Genomic DNA, 19,906 nt, shown 5'->3' on the forward strand with positions numbered 1-19,906 from the left:
TTAAAGTACTCAAAAATACAAAACTGAAAATATTTGTTGACAAAAATTTTGTCCAAAACTAGCAAATATCGACCCAAATAAAGAAAATTATACATAAAAGAATATTTGATCATTAGAAATGTCTTGTTACTTGTTTAGAGTTAATTAATGAACTTTGAGAATAAAAAAAAAGTAAAATTTTAAATATTTTATATTTATATTATAATTGATAATATGTGTTTTGCGTAATATAATATATATTTCGGTACGGTATCGATATTTTGATATTTTATTTTGAAATACCAAATACCATACCTAATATCAATTTTTTAAAAAGTTAAACTAAATAACATATCAAATACCAAAATACGGTATACCAAATACCAAAATTTTTGGTTTGGGTACCAAATTATGCCCAGCCCTCAATTAAGTCTCATTGTCTGAAAACACCTCTCAACCCTAGTGTCCCTCTCTCTTTACAACTCAGTCACTCACTCTCAACGCCACAGCCACCACACGCCGCCGTATAGCTCCGCCTCCTCTTCGGCATCCCCAAAAAATCACATCTTTTTTTTCGCATTCTATCAATTTATTATCAGTTTTAAGCTTTAATTTATCTGCGATACAGGGTAACTGTAGTTTATGAGCATGGCGGAAAATGAGACTAGTGTAGATGATCAGAAGGAGGTGAGCGAGCCTCCCAAGTCGCCGTGGAAGACTCCGGCGGCGACCGATACTCCTTCGTCGCCGGCGGCGGATACTGATTCTGCTTCATGGCCGGCACTATCTGATGCTCAGCAGATGCTTAAGACTACTGATTCTAACTCCGCCGCCAAGTCTCCGTTACTTCCTCCGCTGGCGGAGACTGATAGCCGCAATGCTGCTTCTGAGAAGGTTTACTTTTTATTACTCGATTGAAAATTTATGTACTGTCAGTTACTGTTACCATTCTAAAAAAAAGAACTTCCTTTTATATACTGACAGTGTAGAATATTCATGTGTCACATGTGAATGCATATACTCATGGTAAAGGAAGGAGAAAAAAGTTGAGCATTGGAATGGAGATACTTTTACTCTGAGATTGTTTGGGATAGAACTAGTAAATATTTTACACACTTAAAATTATTTGGTTGAATAACAAAATATTTCAATTTCCTGCTGAAGGAAAAAAAACTCAGTGAGGAAGTAGGTTTGCATCATTTTGATGTCAATAAAGCCGACCTATACAAGAGAATATCCGGAAGTGAATGACTTCCGGAAGGTACAATTAGTAAGCAAGAGAACTGAGAAAACTCTTATTGCCATTGTTAGTTGACAATATACCGGTATTATATAGGAGTTTTGAGATAGATCAAAGAAGGAATATTTTACTCATTACAAGATTACTAATTGTTTTGTTGAAAAAGTAGGTTTTTAGTAATTATGACATAACCATTACAAATGATTTATGCAATATTTTTGATAATTCCTTTAACTTTTAACAATCATATGGTTATAGGATATTCTGAATGATCCACTTTTAACACACCCTCTCAATTCAAGGAAGTGATCATTTTAGATAGATATTTGAAGAAGTTGAAAAAGTCAGTGGTCGAATGACCTGAAGAGGCAGTGTGGTTCGTCTACTGTAAGAGGCATTGTCGGTACAGTCACGGAAAAACATTGCTGCCTGAAATGGCCGAATGCTGGTTGGAATAGGTCTAGTGCAATCAGATTATCGAAAAGAGGCCCGTTACTGTTGGAATAAGGCCAAATTGGTTACCAAAAAGGGGTGGTGTTGTTGAACAATTGCTAGAAAAGAGGTGTGCTGCTGCTGAAAGTCACCCGGGTAGATATTGAGGACTTATATAGCTGATGCCATGTAGTTTGAGATTAAGGCATATTTTTATAGTTGCCGTTTTATCTGCCATATGTGCTTTTCTCCCATCTGTACCGTGTGTCAAAATATCTTTTGTCCTAAAACTTTGCAAGGTAGTGCACCATAACTAGTATTCAAATAGATTTATCATGTTGCGACTTTGTTTGGTCATTATCTTTAGATTTATTTATTCTCTATTACCATGAATTAGAATGTATTACCATGAAATATATTTGATGGTATATTGTCTTGTAGGTCCGAGGTGAGCAGCCAAAGTTCCATGGATATTCTAGTGCCAAATCGTCAAATAAGTCATCATCCGCATCTCAACAAAAAGCAGGTCCTAGGCACAACCAAAATGGTGGGCAATCATTTCCTGTACCCTTGGCTTACCACCAGCCAGGATTTCCTCCTTTTTATCAAAATATGGTACCTATGCCACATATTCCTCTTCCGGGGTATGCTTACCAGCACCCTCGAGTGCCTTTCCCTGGAGCTGAAGGTCACGTGGCCAGGTCTGATGGTGATGCTGCAGCCCAAGCTTTTGTACCCCCTATAAATGGTGGGTTTCGTCCCCCATCACGAGGGGATCCAAATGACTTCGATGCCAAATTCTACAGAGGAAGACCTAATACACAAGAACATGGTGGGCAGTTTAGTCCAGCCTTGTCTAGTCAGCGTCCTGTATGTTCTAAAGATGACATTCAGTTACAACAGAGTATGGGACTAAGGCCTTTCCTAAGGCCTCAATTTTTTGCTCCAGCTCCGGGCTACGTAGATGGTGCAAATTTTTCAGGTAATTTACGCATAACTAGTCTTCTGAATAAGTGACCACATCACTCTTGAAATACAAAAAAAGGGAATATGGTTTTACCATTAAATGTAGCTCGACTGCCACTTGTCTTTTAGCACGTAACTAGCAATTTGGTACTGCTCCTATTTCTCCCTCCCTTATACTTGCTGGACTTTTGTGATGACAGTAATATCGTCCTTATCAACTGTGCTTCCTTCCCCTAACCAGCTGGTATTTCCATCTCTTATGTGCTGTCATCCCTATCACCGTTAATAGTTGTTTATTTATTCATGAAGTTATTCTTAGTTTTCGATTTGTTTTTAAATGGCAATGACCATTGGCTATTTTACAGGTCCTCCAGGAGCTATATACTTTCTTCCTCCCCCATCTCCAGGTTCTGTAAGAGTGCCTTACCCTCCTTTCTTTGTCCCACATCCTGTCAGCTCCGGAGCCTCTACTCCACCATCACCTACATTAGCTTTGAGAGAGAGCATAATTAAGCAAATTGAGTACTATTTCAGGTACTATATCAGGAAAAGGTTCTATTATGTTAGTTGTCACTATGTTTTCTTAATAGATGTAATTATTCCCTGATTGTGGTATTGGCTAACTGCACTGATATCACATAGTTACAGTTGTAAGCTTGAAGGGCAGGAATAATAGTTTTTTCATGGAAACTCCTTTAAAATAAAGTTTTAAAGTTCATAAAATTCATAACATGCTGGACATTCTAGACTGTGTAGTATTTTAAAGTTTTTAATCTAGGTCTATCTCTGTATTTTCACAGCATCAGCTTGATACTGTTTTAAATAAAATCTTCACCTTATCTCAAATTAAGAAAACAGGAGTAATGATCCCTCCTTTTAATGGATTTACGTTTCAAGAAGTAGTTTTTTTATTAGAACATTTCATTTCAAGAAGTATTGGTGCAGAGATACAACTCTTGTGGGTCAATTACTTTACCTGCAATATGTCCTACAAAATTTTGACTACTATAGATTGATATCGAGGACATGTGCCTTTTTCTTGGCAGTGATCAGAATTTGCAGAATGATCATTACTTGCTTTCCTTGATGGATGATCAAGGATGGGTTCCAATCTCTATTATTGCCGATTTCAAAAGGGTACAATCTCAAAGCTTCTCAGATATGCTTACATTTATGCTAAAGTGACTGATAGGTTGCACCGTTGCAGTGCTTTGTTTCTATATTGAAGTCCATCAAATTTTGTATAAAATTTTTTCATGTGTGAAACCTGTAGTTGGATTAGTCCATTATATTGTTTTCTTTTACTTTGTGTGACACATTTAAGCATCTATCATTTTCTTTTTCATTTGCGTTTCAGGTTAAAAAAATGAGTACAGATATAGCATTTATCATTGATGCATTACAGGCTTCAAGCACTGTTGAAGTTAAGGTAAAGTGTTCTTCCTTTTGCTGGGGTCTCCAACTGTCTCTTTCCTTTTCCCGTGGCAGGAAAAAGAGTAAATTTCCCAATTTATTTTACATATAAGTTCCTATTTTCCTCAAACTAAGTTTGTTCATATTGCATCTCAACATTTAATATTGGTTCCAAAATGGTCGCGTGGTGTATTGTTGGGCGGACTAAGACCTAAATGCCTTTTTGGATTAAACATGAAGTAAAGAAACTCAGAACATCAGAAGAAAATAAAAGAAAAAGTAAGGCAAAGGTGAAACAAAAAACAAAAGAAACAGAAAGGTAAAATTCTAACCTATAGGTTTCCCTCCTTGGTTTTCCTTCTTATTTGCTCTCCGCTCCCCCCCTCCCTGGTCTTTCCTCTGCTACTCCCTTCACACCATTATTTGCAATAAGAACTAAAATTCATTCCAAGACAAATTTGCAACTTGGGTAAAGTATCGAGACTAATTTGGCAATTTGCTAGTGCAAAGAGCTTTGAGTTAGCCTATCAATACAATTATGTCTTTCCTCTTTGCCTTCTATATTTACTTCTGTACCTTTGTCTTTATTTGTTCATGTGTAGTTTGCTTAATTTCTGTAGGATGACAAGTTGAGAAGACGTGATGAATGGTCAAAGTGGGTTTCAGCTAGTGCTGATCAGAAATCATCCCCTTTGTCTCCAGTGGAACACCTAGTGGGGAAGGTTGTTCTTGATATAAAGAATGATGAGGTCAATGAAAATAAAGAGGATGGAACTCAAGTGACATCTTCCCAAGAAAATCGTTCTGTAGGTGAGCTTCCATTATTAGAGAAACAGGCTAAAAAAGTATCAGTTTTTGGTAAAGCAGAAAACAGTAGGAAGAAATCTGGGTTCCATGGCTCAACTCACAGACTTGACAAAGGAAGTGATTCAAGAATGGTGATGGCGTCAGATGCTGTAGATGACTTATCTAATGATTTCTCAAGCACTTTTATGCTTGATGAAGAGATGGAGCTTGAGCATAAAAAGGACCAGCTCTCTTTGAGTGGAAGGTATAGTTGATTGCTGTAACTGGATTTGTACATTTTCTTACCTGAATTGGGCTGGGCTTGGTCTTGGTTTGCTTCATAGCTGGTTCTGCAGTCTTGTATCGATACAAGGATATGTGGATGACTGGCTCTGCTGATTACTTGTTCAGCTTATCTAACGCTATTGGGTCATATTATGCTTCATTTGCTTGTACTCATTGCAACTTTTATCATCTTTTTCCTCCCAGAATCTAACCACTTTGGTTCAATTATAGGTGTCTTCTTGTTCATCAGTAAGGGCAAGGTGAAAGCCTGTTGTATATGCATTTTTAACATTTGGGCCCCCTCCGAAAACTCATATTGCGATACTTATATCCTTGTTCCTTCATAGGGTGGGGATTGGTGTGTATCTGAAGAAGATTGGTTCTGCTTGCGGGCATAAATAAAGAATATATAGCTTTTGTGTGTTAATCTTCTTGCTATAGCTGGTAGGAGGTCATCTGCTTGCCCAAAATAGGTTAAAAATATTAAGTAATGATATATATTACGAGCTTCTGAGATGAGACTAAGGAAGAAAAAGAACTTATCATAATTGCTTTCACTGTTATCTGATTTTCTTTGTTAACTCCACATGGAACAACAAAATTGTACTGTGAGGACGAACTTATATGAGCAAATTTCTCTTACTGTTTCTATATTGCTAACTGTATTGTTAACATCTTGGTGGTCTTGCTCTATGAAGAGTTGACGAGGAAGATGATGAGATGGATGTTAATGATGAGGCTATTGAGAAACTTGTCATTGTAACTCGGGTAAGAAAATTGCTTTCCATGTCATTTATGTGGGTGCTTTCAGTTCCAAAGGCAACTTTTTGGAAGTTGGCATGTGTTTTGACTTTACATGGTTTTATGTCAAACTTACTCCTAAGAGTTCTACTACATGCATTAACAAGTGGAGGATAGACTCCTATTTTATGTTACAGGTACTATCAGATCTTGTGTATTCTTGGTGATACTCCCCTGTCCCAATTTATGTGTCATACTTTCCTTTTTTGTCTGTCCCAACAAGAATGTCATACTTATGTAGAAACAATTTAACTTTAAACTTTCTATTTTACCCTTAATGAGAGATTTATAGCCACACAAATATCTATAACTTGTTTTAGACCACAAGTTTCAAAAGTTTTCCTTTATTTCTTTAACTCCGTGGTGAGTCAAGCACCACCACATAAATTGGGATGGAGGGAGTATTAGTTTCTAGATGCATAAAATGGGTGATTTTAAAATTTGATTCATTTGTTCATTCGCTGATTGACATAGGAGTTACATTGTATTACCTTCATTACATATCACAAATCCCATTTTTTTTTTGTTTATAGTGCCCGTAATAGGTATCTTAATATGGGTCTGCCAAATTTACAGGTGTGTGGGTGTGCTTACTAGTAGTCTTTCCCTTTGGGTCTAACTGATCTTCTGAGTATGCAATTATGAGATGGTAGTCCAAGGTCCTATTCACTATTTGTTCCAATGTAGTAGTGAAAGAATTCATGGGATTTGAAGTACAGAATTCAATGTTTTGTTCATTTCCTAATTGATGCCTATGCATCATTTTGTACTTCGGCAACGTGGGGCCTCAGGTAGTTGACCACATCTAAGTAGTAGACATGAATGAACTGCTGTTGACTATTTAATTTATATAAGAGGTCTTGGGAGATGAAAAGATTATAGCTTATTATTACTTACATGAAGTATTGGTTATTAAGTTGCCTGACATACCCACTTATTCGTATTACAAGAAAATCAAAATTTGGTGTGAGAAACAGAAATAAGAGGACTAGGTGTCCCTGGACCTAAACAGGAATTTCAGTTGAAAATTTATTAAATAAATAGTCCTGGTCTTGTAGATATCTAGGAAGAGGCTTGTTGCATTACACCATGATGGAACAGGAAAATCGCTAAAGTAGATTTGATGTACCAAAGAAATTGATTTTAGGCTGTTTTAGCTTGCAGTGAAAAGAAAAATATGTTGTTGCCCTTCCTATACACAGTCAGATTATTAGGCTTAAGGATGTGTAAGGTATTGTCAAGTTTAGCTAGTGATGTTATGCCAATTGTGGACCAACAACCACCTAAATGCTTGTTATTCCAAATAAAAGAGAGTTGACGAGTTTCTAAAAGAATGTGAATGAACAACCTTAGGTTGCCGCTTTACAAATGTATTGCTTGCCATATTCCATAGATTTATCTCTAAATATGATCTGCTATGGTCTATAAGCAAAATATGAGAAACTGAAAATTTCTTTTATTGTTTGTTAGTTATTACATAGTGTAAGCCCCAAAGGAATGGACTAGGGATCGAAGAGTTGGGTAACAACCTTGGCAACCGAAGTACTATTGCAATTGAGGCTACACTATGTGAGTTCTTAGGGATTAGTGAGTAGAGTTATCCAATACTTGTGCTGGTGGGAGGTAGAAAGTGCCCGATAGATTAGTCAAGTTACATTCAAGCTAACTTGAACACCATCGTTTAAAAAAAGGAAGTTATTACATAGTGCAGTTAGTTACAGGATGAGCTTCATCTTAGTTTATTCAACAAGTTATTGGTATAAGATTACCTTGTGAAATTTGATTGTTAGAGCGCCAACATTGATACCGTTATGAGTTGACATAAGGGAATCTATTTCTATTGCTGCGGCTGCTCATGAGTTCCTATTCTTCCTTTCAAGTTATCAATGATTTATAAAGAAAACGAGAAGGAGGTTGCCTCAAGAATCCTATTCTTGAAAACAGGTAATCTGAAGTTGAATGCACACCAAGAGGTCCCAAATCTCTCAGGAGTTTCTCTATCCCGTATCAATAATTCTGATTTTACGTATGGACAATTCCTCAATATCTTGTTCATTCGCAACAAAATATTTTCTTTGTGCTTCGGTAAAAAAAACATGCTTTTTGGGGGAGAGATACTATTTCACCAATCGAGTCACAGGTATTTAACATATTCATACCTAACGATTTTCCACAAAGTGGTGACGAAACGTATAACTTGTACAAATCTTTCCATTTTCCTAGTCGATCCGATCCATTCGTTCGTAGAGCTATTTATTCGATCGCAGACATTTCTGGAACACCTCTAACAGAGGGGCAAATAGTCAATTTTGAAAGAACTTATTGTCAACCTCTTTCAGATACGAATCTATCTGATTTAGAAGGGAAAAACTTGCATAGTATCTCAATTTCAATTCAAACATGGGTTTGATTCACACTCCATTTTCTGAGACAGATTTATCATCCAAAAAGAGGAAAAAACGGAGTCTTTGTCTAAAGAAATGCGTTGAAAAAGGGCAGATGTATAGAACCTTTCAACGAGATAGTGCTTTTTCAACTCTCTCAAAATGGAATCTATTCCAAACATCTATGTCATGGTTCCTTACTTCGACAGGGTACAAATATCTAAATTTGATATTTTTAGATACTTTTTCATACCTATTGCCAATACTAAGTAGCAGTCAAAAATTTGTATCCATTTTTCATGAAATTATGCATGGATCAGGTATATCATGGCGAATTCTTCAGAAAAAATTGTGTCTTCCACAATGGAATCTGATAAGTGAGATCTCGAGTAAGTGTTTACATAATCTTCTTCTGTCCGAAGAAATGATTCATCGAAATAATGAGTCACCATTGATATCGACACATCTGAGATTGCCAAATGCTCGGGAGTTCCTCTATTCAATCCTTTTCCTTCTTCTTGTTGCTGGATATCTCGTTCGTACACATCTTCTCTTTGTTTCCTGGGCCTCTAGTAAGTTACAGACAGAGTTCGAAAAGGTCAAAACTTTGATGATTCCATCATCTATGATTGAGTTGCGAAAACTTCTGGATAGGTATCCTACATCTGAACCGAATTCTTTCTGGTTAAAGAATCTCTTTCTAGTTGCTCTGGAACAATTAGGAGATTCTCTAGAAGAAATACGGGGTTCTGCTTCTGGCGGCAACATGCTTGGTCCCGCTTATGGGGTCAAATCAATACGTTCTAAGAAGAAAGATTGGAATATCAATCTCATCGAGATCATCGATCTCATACCAAATCCCATCAATCGAATCACTTTTTCGAGAAATACGAGACATCTAAGTCATACAAGTAAAGAGATCTATTCATTGATAAGAAAAAGAAAAAACGTGAATGGGGATTGGAGTGATGATAAAATAAAATCCTGGGTCGCGACCAGTGATTCGATTGATGATGAAGAAAGAGAATTCTTGGTTCAGTTCTCCACCTTAACGACAGAAAATAGGATTGATCAAATTCTATTGAGTTTGACTCATAGTGATCGTTTATCAAAGAATGACTCTGGTTATCAAATGATTGAACAACCGAGAGCAATTTACATACGATACTTAGTTGACATTCATAAAAAGCATCTAATGAATTATGAGTTCAATCCATCCTGTTTAGCAGAAAGACGAATATTCCTTGCTCATTATCAGACAATCACTTACTCACAAACTTCGTGTGGGGAAAATAGTTTTCATTTCCCATCTCATGTAAAACCCTTTTCGCTCCGCTTAGCCTAATCCCTCTCTAGGGGTATTTTAGTGATAGGTTCTATAGGAACTGGACGATCCTATTTGGTCAAATACCTAGCGACAAACTTGTATGTTCCTTTCATTACGATATTTCTGATCAAGTTCCTGGATAACAAGCCTAAAGGTTTTCTTCTTGATGAGATCGATATTGATGATAGTGACGATATTGATGATAGTGACAATCTTGATGCTAGTGACGATATCGATCGTGACCTTGATACGGAGCTGGAACTGCTAACTAGGATGAATGGTCTAACTATAGATATGATGCCGGAAATAGACCGATTTTATATCACCTTTCAATTCGAATTAGCAAAAGCAATGTCTCCTTGCATAATATGAATTCCAAACATTCATGATCTGGATGTGAATGAGTCGAATGACTTAGCCCTCGGTCTATTAGTGAACCATCTCTCCCGGGATTGTGAAAGATGTTCTACTAGAAATATTCTTGTTATTGCTTCGACTCATATTCCCCAAAAAGTGGATCCCGCTCTAATAGCTCCGAATAAATTAAATACGTGCATTAAGATACGAAGGCTTCTTCTTCCACAACAACGAAAGCACTTTTTCACTCTTTCATATACTAGGGGATTTCACTTGGAAAAGAAAATGTTCCATACTAACGGATTCGGGTCCATAACCATGGGTTCCAATGCACGAGATCTTGTAGCACTTACCAATGAGGTCCTATCGATTAGTATTACACAGAAGAAATCAATTATAGACACTAATACAATTAGATCCGCTTTTCATAGACAAACTTGGGATTTGCGATCCTAGGTAAGATCGGTTCAAGATCATGGGATCCTTTTTATCAGATAGGAAGGGCTGTAGCACAAAATGTACTTCTAAGTAATTGCCCCATAGATCCTATATCTATCTATATGAAGAAGAAATCATGTAACGAAAGGGGATTCTTATTTGTACAAATGGTACTTCGAGCTTGGAACGAGCATGGAGAGATTAACGTTACTTCTTTATCTTTTGAGTTGTTCTGCTGGACCGGTCGCTCAAGATCTTTGGTCTTTATCCGGACCCGATGAAAAAAATGGGATCACTTCTTATGGACTCGTTGAGAATGATTTTGATCTAGTTCATGGCCTATTAGAAGTAGAAGGCGCTCTGGTGGGATCTTCACAGACAAAAAAAGATTGCAGTCAGTTTGATAATGATCGAGTGACATTGCTTCTTCCCCCGAACCGAGGAATCCCTTAGATATGATGCAAAACGGCTCTTGTTCTTTCCTTGATAAGAGATTTCTCTATGAAAAATATGAATCGGAGTTTGAAGAAGGGGAGGGAGAAGGAGCCCTTGACCCGAAGAGGATTTATTCAATCACATAGTTTGGGCTCCTAGAATATGGCGCCCAGGAGCGGAGGTACAGTAGTGGGTGCGGGTTCGGGCGAACCCAGTGACTTTTTTCGAAACCCTGTATTTGTATTGAAAAATTTACCACATCTATATAAATATATCATGCTGAACCCAGTAACAAAAGAGGTCTGGGTTCAATGGTAAAGGCTGTGGGTTTGTTGGAAAAAGGTGTGGGTTCGATTCCCCATTAAAGCAGTTTTTTATTTCGTTTTTTTAATATATTTTTTCACAAATCAACTGAACGACAACGTTTTCTTCACTTACCTCAACATAACGTGTTTCTTTCTAATAAACAAAGAACAGAAGCTTCCCAACTTTAAACACAAACTTTTCCTTCCGATTCCCAAATCAAAAAAAAGCTAGGGTTCTACTGCCTCTGCTAGGGTTCGCCTTAGGTATCTGTAATCTGTCCGTCTTCCCATCTCATGTGAATCAAAATTCTTAACCCCTTTTCAATTGATTTGAGGCAAATTATTTTGGTATTGGAATGAATAAGCCCAAATAGAAATAGTGCAGAATTGTTACGGTTGATCCCAATTTGATTTGAGATTATGCTACTGATGATTGATTGTAAGAGGGGAATCGGCTAAATGTGCTATTGTGTGGGATTCGATTATGAACTTCAAGAGTAATGAATTAGTGTAATGAATTGTGCTATCAGAGAAGTATTACTCTAGTATCATTTATGAATAGATGATTAAAAATTGTGCTATCCCAATTTGGTTTGAGATTAAGTTACTTATGTTTGTTTATGTGTTCAATTTTTGTAAAGTGTTTCTACACATGATAGAAGAATTTTTTGTTTGTTACAAGAATGAGGGGCAGTTACCTTTATATTTATTTCCAATTGAATTCTGACATAAAAGTATATTTTCTACTGTGTGGATTTTATCATAAATGCACAAAATATGTCTAGTTATCTATTGGTTTTCAAGGGTTGTGTAAATCTAGTGCTACATAAGTTCGTGAAATAAAGTACATGATGATTTACTCTTTATATTTTAGCACTGTGCATTCATAAGTTCTTATTGGTATATCTTACAGTTTACAAATTGAACTATGTCAGAGGAGATAAAGAATAGTTTGTTATAGCATTTTGAAACATACAACTTCAAGTAAATTTCTGTTTTGTGATTTTTAGGTTTTTCTAGCAAAAGTCGATATGATCACGAGTTTTTACAAAGCTCAAGCTTCTGCAGCTTCTTCTAGCTCTCCTTTGACAAGTTCTCCATGTCCAGTTATTAATAACAATATTAATCCTTCCCAAGCATCGGATAAAGTGTGCTATTATGAGCCCGATCCTGCTAAAAGAAAACCAATTTCAGAATATCCTCCTAATTTACGTGACCGTATAAGGAGAAATTATATACAAAATGGAGCTTGTCAACCTCGTGGTTTTGTCTTTCCAAAAAGAGATTTTGGGGGAATAATGCGCCACTTTAATCTTGAATGGTTTAAAACTTCATGTTCTCAATGGTTAGAATATAGCATTAAACAAGATGCAACATTTTGTTTATGTTGTTACTTGTTTAAAAATGAGGTTGGAGGATATAGAAAAAAGTAGGTGATGCTTTCACAACAGATGGTTTTAGAGGTTGGAATAAAGGTTTAGAAGGACTTAAATCACATGTGGGTAACGTGGGTAGTGTTCATAATCGATGTTTCAATATGATGCTAGATTTAATGAACCAAGAACAATCCATTCTAACTTCTTTGGACAAGCAATCAGAGAAAATTAAAAGTGAACATCGAGTTCGTTTGAATGCTTCAATTGATGTGATAAGGTATCTTTTGAAAGAAGGAATTCCTTTTCGGGGCCATGATGAGAGTGTAACTTCTACTAGAAGAGGCCATTTTTTAGATCTCTTAAAATGGTATGCAGATAGGAAGGAAGATGTGAAAAATGTGGTGTTAGAAAAAGCTCCAAAAAATAACACCATGACTTCTCCTGATATTCAGAAAGATATTGTGAATTCTTGTGCAAAAGAAACGGTGAAAGCAATTATTGAAGACTTGAATGGAGATTTTTTTGGGATATTAGTTGATGAGTCTAAGAATGTCTCTCATAAGGAACAAATGGCTCTTGTTCTGCGCTATCAATAAAGAGGGTGAACTTATTGAGCGATTCCTTGGCCTTGTTCATGTTAAAGATACAACTGCACATGCATTACAAAAAGAAATATATTCTTTGCTTTTACAACATTCATTGAGTTCATCTTTAATACGGGGACAAGGGTATGATGGAGCTAGTAACATGCAAGGAAACATCAATGGTCTTAAAACTTTGATTCTGAAAGATAATCCTTCGGCACATTGCATACATTACTTTGCTCATTAGTTGCAATTGACTCTTGTAGCTGTTGCAAAGAAACACCATGATGTAAATAATTTTTTTTGACATTCATGCTAATGTTTTGAATGTTGTTGGAGGTTCTTATAAGCGTAGGGAGATGCTTAGAGATGATCAAGCTGAAAAATTAGATGAGTTATTAGTGCTTGGTGAAGTTAATACAGGGAGTGGATTTAATCAAGAACTTGGGCTTCAAAGACCAGGTGATACTCGTTGGGGATCTCACTTTAAGACATTGCGTAACTTTATTTCTTTATTCTCATTGATTGTTCATATACTTGGAGTTCTTGCAAATGAGGGTTCAAATTATCAGGAGAAAGCATTAGCCAAAAGTCTAGTGGAAGATATAAGATCTTATGAATTCGTTTGTATATTACATTTGATGTTAAAACTATTGGCAATTACATATGATTTGAATATGGCCCTACAAAAAAAAGATCAAGATATTGTTAGTGCAATGAAACTTGTTGATTTCACAAAGAGGCAATTGCAAACAATGAGAGAATCTAAATGGAATTCTTTGATAGAAGATGTCTCTTCGTTTTGTGATAAGAATGGTATTGTAATCCCAAAAATGGGTGAGAAGTATACACTTGAAAAGTCGAAGCGTAAAAGCTCAACTGTTACATATTCCCATCATTTGTACGTAGAGGTTTTTTGTGCTATTGATTTGCAACTTTCGGAGCTTAATAGTCGTTTTAGTGAAGTGAATACTTCTCTGCTTCTTGGTATGGCTAGTTTGAGTCCCGATGATTCTTTTGCAAATTATGATAAAAACAAGATTATGAAACTTGCTACATATTATCCAAATGAGTTCACTGCTTCTAAGCTTGAAGATCTTAGTTATGAGCTTGACAACTATATTGACTATGTGCGAGAAATGGACAATGCATTCTCTAACTTGATAAGGCTTGGTGATCTGTCGAAGACATTGGTTAAAACAAATATTCACAAGACATGAGGACTTGTTTATTTGCTTGTGAAGCTGAGTTTGATATTACCTGTGGCTACTGCAACGGTTGAAAGGGCTTTTTCTTCAATGAAGTTTATTAAAAATGATTTGCGAAGTAGGATTGGTGATGACTTTTTGAATAATTGTGTAGTTTGTTTTATAGAGGATGAAGTATTTGAAAGTGTATCTAATGATGCGATCATTGATCGTTTTCAAAACATGACAACTCGTCGAGTGCAATTGAAATGATAATGTTTATATTCATATATTGTGTTTGTCTTTCGTTACTTTTTAAATATATATTAAATATCGATACTCATTCTTTAGTCAGTTTGATATTGTATATTAGTTTTAGGTCATAGTCTTATTCTAAATTTTAGAACCCACACACTCCAAATCCTAGCTCCGCCTCTGATGGCGCCCTTGGGGCTTTCTATTTGATTGTATCGAAAGGCCCAATGAATTGGGATTTCCCTATTTGGTCCAGGTCATTTCGGGGCAAGCGGATCATTTATGATGAAGAGGATGAGCTTCAAGAGAATGATTTAGAGTTCTTGCAGAGTGGAACCATGCAGTACCAGACACGAGATAGATCTTCCAAAGAACAAGGCCTTTTTCGAATAAGCCAATTCATTTGGGACCCTGCAGATCCACTCTTTTTCCTATTCAAAGATCAGCCCCCTGGCTCTGTGTTTTCACATCGAGAATTATTTGCAGATGAAGAGATGTCAAAGGGGCTTCTTACTTCCCAAACAGATCCTCCTACATCTATATATAAACGCTGGTTTATCAAGAATACGCAAGAAAAGCACTTCGAATTGTTGATTAATCGTCAGAGATGGCTTAGAACCAACAGTTCATTATCTAATGGATCTTTCCGTTCTAATACTCTATCCGAGAGTTATCAGTATTTATCAAATCTGTTCCTATCTAACGGAACACTATTGGATCAAATGACAAAGACATTGTTGAGAAAAAGATGGCTTTTCCCGGATGAAATGAAAATTGGATTCATGTAACAGGAGAAAGATTTCCCATTCCTTAGCCGGAAAGATATGTGGCCATGAAAGAGGGATTAAGTGGAACAGAATTGACTGGGTGGTAGGGTCTTGGAAACGCTTGTTTCTTCCATATTTTGGACCTTAGCTCCATGGAAATACTATTAAAAGACCTAATGGGCAAAATAGGAACGTAATTTTAAGAGTGGAGTTTATGTCACCAAGAACAGACTTTGAAAGCTAAGGACCGTGAATGATATGGTGAGACAGATTTGTAATACCAGATCTATGTGGTCCAATTCATACATGGATTTGGACTACTGGGGCATTTGGTAGAATGTGATTACTACTTAGAAATGGGACTATATTCCTAGTGTATGGATGGATTGCTACCACCATCTCAACTTCTCTTCAGGGAGTCATGGACCTTATTGATATAGCTGAATTCAAAAGCTTTTTGTTTTTATTGAGCTGGAATTTCTTTGATGACCCCTTCTTTTTTGAGTGTATACTTGGGACTGATTTTTAGGATTCTTATGCTTCCAAATTTGGACTCGTCTAGTCAATATGACTGGTGATGTATGTCTGATTTTGCTCGATATCTCAACTTTCCATCCTTGTTAATGACACCATATCTGGGGTTGCTATGTATTAATTGATGCTTTCCTTAGAATCTTTGTGTACTCCTTAGTCCTTACAAGATTTTGATTTGCCCAGCCTTAATTTGCATATGTGAGTAGGATAATTTGTATTGGTGAGAGACAATACAAATTGAAAACCGGTTGTTCTATTGACTCAAAAATTTGGCCAAATTCATGAAAAAGCTAAGACACTGCAACTGATGCAGCTCAGGAGAAGCCTGTGGAAAATGACTTTAGGAGCTATTGTGTTTACACAGGACTTCTGTTGCCCTTCTTCTACACTACTGAGCTGAATTATTGTATAATTAGGCTAATTATCTCATCTACGTGGTTCGCATACAGAACACTCGGACATCTCAGGTATCCGGAACTGTTGGAAAAGAATCAAAACCAATATCTACTGAGCTTGCTTCTGCAATAAATGATGGCCTCTACTTCTATGAGCAGGTTGGTGTTTGCTTTTTTGAGATCATGCTTGGCTTATTCAACTTATATAGTATTAGAATGTCTTGAAAACTTTCTCATCTTTCAGGAGCTTAAAGCTACGCGATCCAGTTGTAGATCTAACAACTCCATTTATGGCTCTAGAGATGAGATTACGAGGTCTTCTGGTACAGCTGCTGCTTTATCAAAATCAAAGAATGCTGATCATTCTTCTGGAGGAAAAAACAGTGAAGGCACTGGAAATTCTAATTCTCGAAGGAAGCAAAACAAAGGATTTACTAAACCGCATCCAATACATAAGCAGCGGCTGTTTTCAGGAAATTACCGAAATCATGGGATTTCTCGGAACAGTGTAGGAACAATATCTGAAAGTCCACCTAGCGATTCAGTTGGGTTTTTCTTTGGTTCTACACCTCCTGACAGTCATGTGTATGTTCTGAATCCCTTGACGTGGTCTAACGGAGTGTATATTGTTATATGTTTGATTGTTTAATTATTCCTTAAAGAGCAAGAATGCAAGTCTATGATGATCAAAATAAAAGAAAAGAGAGCACGATGCAAGTCTATGAAATTTATTAATATCAGAGAATTGTAAAAAAAGGTTCTGGTGTGCCAAACAGTAAACTTAGTATACCTGCACTCTTATGTTTCCAGGTCAAGGCCTTCAAAGTTGAGTGCCTCCCCGCATAGCAATTTTGCTAGTAGTAGTCCGCCTGTGGGTTCCATGCCGAAACCATTTCCACCTTTCCAGCATCCAAGTCATAAGCTTCTACAAGAAAATGGTTTTACACAACAACTGTGAGTAGATTTACTTTTATAAGGAACTGGTGTTCTGTGAATTTTGTATTCATGTGCATGCATTTCTTCATGCACAGATCTGTATGTACACCGATTTATACATTATATTCCTTGTGCATTTTCTTTTACCTCCTGAGTATTGGTTTTGGGTTTTCCACCTTTAGGTACAAGAAGTATCATAAGCGCTGTCTGAGTGATCGCAAGAAACTTGGAATTGGTTGCAGTGAGGTGCCTACTTCCCCTTAATTTTGGTTCTGCATTTCCTTGTGTTTGGATTCACCAGTTCCTTAGATAGCATCACCCTTTACTTGAGGATGATAGAAAGGAAACAAAGAGGAGTTATATTAAATCTAATGAGGATGAATTGCCTCTTATAGAAAGGGTTTAAAATGCGAGGAATATCACTTCTTCTGCAAGTTCATTTGGGGGTGAGATATGGAAATATAACTCATCTCTATTTGAAAAATGTGAAATTTGTTTGATTATCTTATTGATTTTGTTCCTTTATGGTTTTTGTTTTGATAAGTCAAAAGTCATTTCGTTTCTTCTAAAAAAAGTCAAAAGTCACTCCATTATAGTTGCACCAAGATAGCGCCAAAAATTTACAAGAATGTTCTAACATTAAGTTTCCAAAAAATCTATCCAACTATTTACACAAATTGAAAATTTCCCATGCCCTCATAAAAAGAAAAGAATTTTTTTTAGTACCTAGAAGCGACTGTTTGTTTATAATCCACCTATAAAATAAATATCTACAGATAGTACTGTTCTCTTTACCTAAAAGGTTCTGTTTGTTAACAAAACCACATGTAAAATACATCTCTATAAAAATGACAGTTCTCTTGAATTTGCATATCTGATATCGGTTGAAAGGAAATCACATGAATGCTTCCAAACTTTTGAAATAGCAATATTCTTCCTCTTCAATCGCGTTAACTCATAGTGGGAGGTCTTTGACTCATCTCTGTGTATACACATGTATGATGTGTCTATTTGTCCGCCTACTGCCCATTTGGCCATCCGTTTGCGTGCCTAAAGTGCATAATTTTAACTCTCTAAAGGGTTCTTATCTTTTTGGCATGCAGGAAATGAATACACTGTACAGGTTTTGGTCGTATTTTCTGCGAAACATGTTTATTCATTCTATGTACAATGAGTTCCAAAAGTTGGCTCAAGAAGATGCTGCTGCTAATTACAACTATGGGATGGAGTGTCTGTTTAGATTTTATAGGTATGGTTTACTTGTCCTCCTAAAAAAAAAGGTATGGTTTACATCCCATTGTTAATGACAGTTTAGTTTGCTGCCCTTTTACATCTGAACTCTTACAGCTGGTACTTTTCTTGTACATCTCCATGTTATGCAGCTTCAGCAGTTACCCTTTTCAGCAGTTAGCTGCCCTTTCCTTCTCTGACATACTTTCTTTAGATACTCATTATACTGTTTGTCTTGTTTCAGTTATGGTTTGGAAAAGGAATTTAGAGAGGATCTTTATGAGGATTTCGAGAGATTGACGCTTGACTTTTACAATAAAGGAAATCTTTATGGCCTTGAAAAGTACTGGTAATTACCTTCACCTTGTTTGAAAATCCTCATTTCAGTCCCCTTTTCTCCCGCATGCTTTCTTAGTGACCCCCATGAGACTGAAAAGAACTGGGAACCGATAATGAACTTGAAATCAACGTCTGTACCAATTGAGCCCTTGAACACTTTCGACTAAGTAAAACAAACTTTATACCTAAGGTAGACTTGAATTTCTATCTGTATTATATTAAAAGTTGGGGGGAGGGGGGGGGGGGGCTAGGGCTCAGTTCAAGTGGCAAAGGTTGGGGGACTTGTGACTTAGGTCACAGGTTCGGGTCCTATGCCATGCAAACGAAGCCTGATATTTAAGTGGAGAAGGGTAGAGGAGCGGGCCACCATCCTCGAGTTTCGAAGGCTGCAGTTGGTGCACATGCATCTGACCACTCTTTCCCTGTGTCAAGGGAGAAGCTCGGGGTTGGGGAGGTGTTGTGAAAGGGCTGATGTAGAGTTAGTTTTAGGAGATAATATGTTGCGGAAACATTGCTATTGTTGATTTTAAGATTTTGTAGGACTTCCAATGCTAGTATATTTTGCTCTTACTAACATGATTGTTATTGCTGGGTACTATCTCGTACCTCCTCACATGGATATACTAACATGATCCTACTGCAATCCTTCTGGAAGGGCTTTTCACCATTTTCGTCAGCAGCGAGGTCAGAAAGCGCCTTTGAAGAAGCATCCGGAACTGGATAGGCTACTTAGAGACGAGTTTCGTAGTTTGGATGACTTCAAACATGCCAGAGGGGCAACTGCAAGTGTGAAGGAAGACGGTCATTAGTCAACGCGTGACTCTCAGCTTCATTGAACTGTGTCGCAAATTTTGAAGCCTTACAGTCTGCAATGAGCTCAAGTTGCCGAATTACCTTTCAGAGAGGATCAAGATTTAAGGCCAATTTGTGTATAGTGCCTCTGTGAAGTTATTCTTACCTCCGAGGCTGACCAAAATTTTTCCCATGGGGATTTTACCTTTTGGTTTTCTCTTGTACTTCATTTTAGGATTGTTTAAGGTGTATATACGGGAATTTTTTTAATCAAAATAAAATAAAAAATAAAAAACAAAAAACAAAAAAGTTTTGACTTGAAGGTAATTGAGTTTCATAATTTCTATTTTATTATCTGTTATT

The 19,906-nt window shown here is 36.7% G+C and overlaps 1 protein-coding gene across 2 annotated transcripts; it reads left to right on the forward strand.

The window, feature by feature from the left end:
• Positions 1-352: 352 nt before the first annotated feature.
• Positions 353-19,894, forward strand: LOC107770309 (la-related protein 1A). Of its 2 annotated transcripts, XM_075219386.1 has the most exons (15): positions 384-503; positions 608-873; positions 2,093-2,633; positions 2,983-3,151; positions 3,664-3,754; positions 3,975-4,046; positions 4,651-5,081; positions 5,800-5,869; positions 16,301-16,405; positions 16,491-16,831; positions 17,057-17,200; positions 17,365-17,428; positions 18,286-18,431; positions 18,657-18,761; positions 19,407-19,894. In XM_075219386.1, the coding sequence occupies exons 2-15, from the start codon at positions 622-624 to the stop codon at positions 19,558-19,560; spliced, it is 2,685 nt and encodes an 894-aa protein (XP_075075487.1). In that variant the 5' UTR covers positions 384-503; positions 608-621; the 3' UTR covers positions 19,561-19,894. The 2 variants fall into 2 exon arrangements, with proteins under 2 accessions (XP_075075488.1, XP_075075487.1); XM_075219387.1 differs by having other exon boundaries at positions 353-873.
• Positions 19,895-19,906: the final 12 nt, after the last annotated feature.

This window comes from Nicotiana tabacum, chromosome 8 (genome assembly GCF_000715075.1).
Source record: "Nicotiana tabacum cultivar K326 chromosome 8, ASM71507v2, whole genome shotgun sequence".
Taxonomy (NCBI): Eukaryota; Viridiplantae; Streptophyta; class Magnoliopsida; order Solanales; family Solanaceae; genus Nicotiana; species Nicotiana tabacum.

Bases quoted from the DNA above. Each gene is read 5' to 3' on its own strand.
- LOC107770309 (XM_075219387.1), top strand. From the start codon at position 622: ATGAGCATGGCGGAAAATGAGACTAGTGTAGATGATCAGAAGGAGGTG. The intron at 2,634-2,982 runs GTAATTTACGCA...GCTATTTTACAG, and splicing joins AGATGGTGCAAATTTTTCAG to GTCCTCCAGGAGCTATATAC. The intron at 5,870-16,300 runs GTAAGAAAATTG...GTTCGCATACAG, and splicing joins AACTTGTCATTGTAACTCGG to AACACTCGGACATCTCAGGT.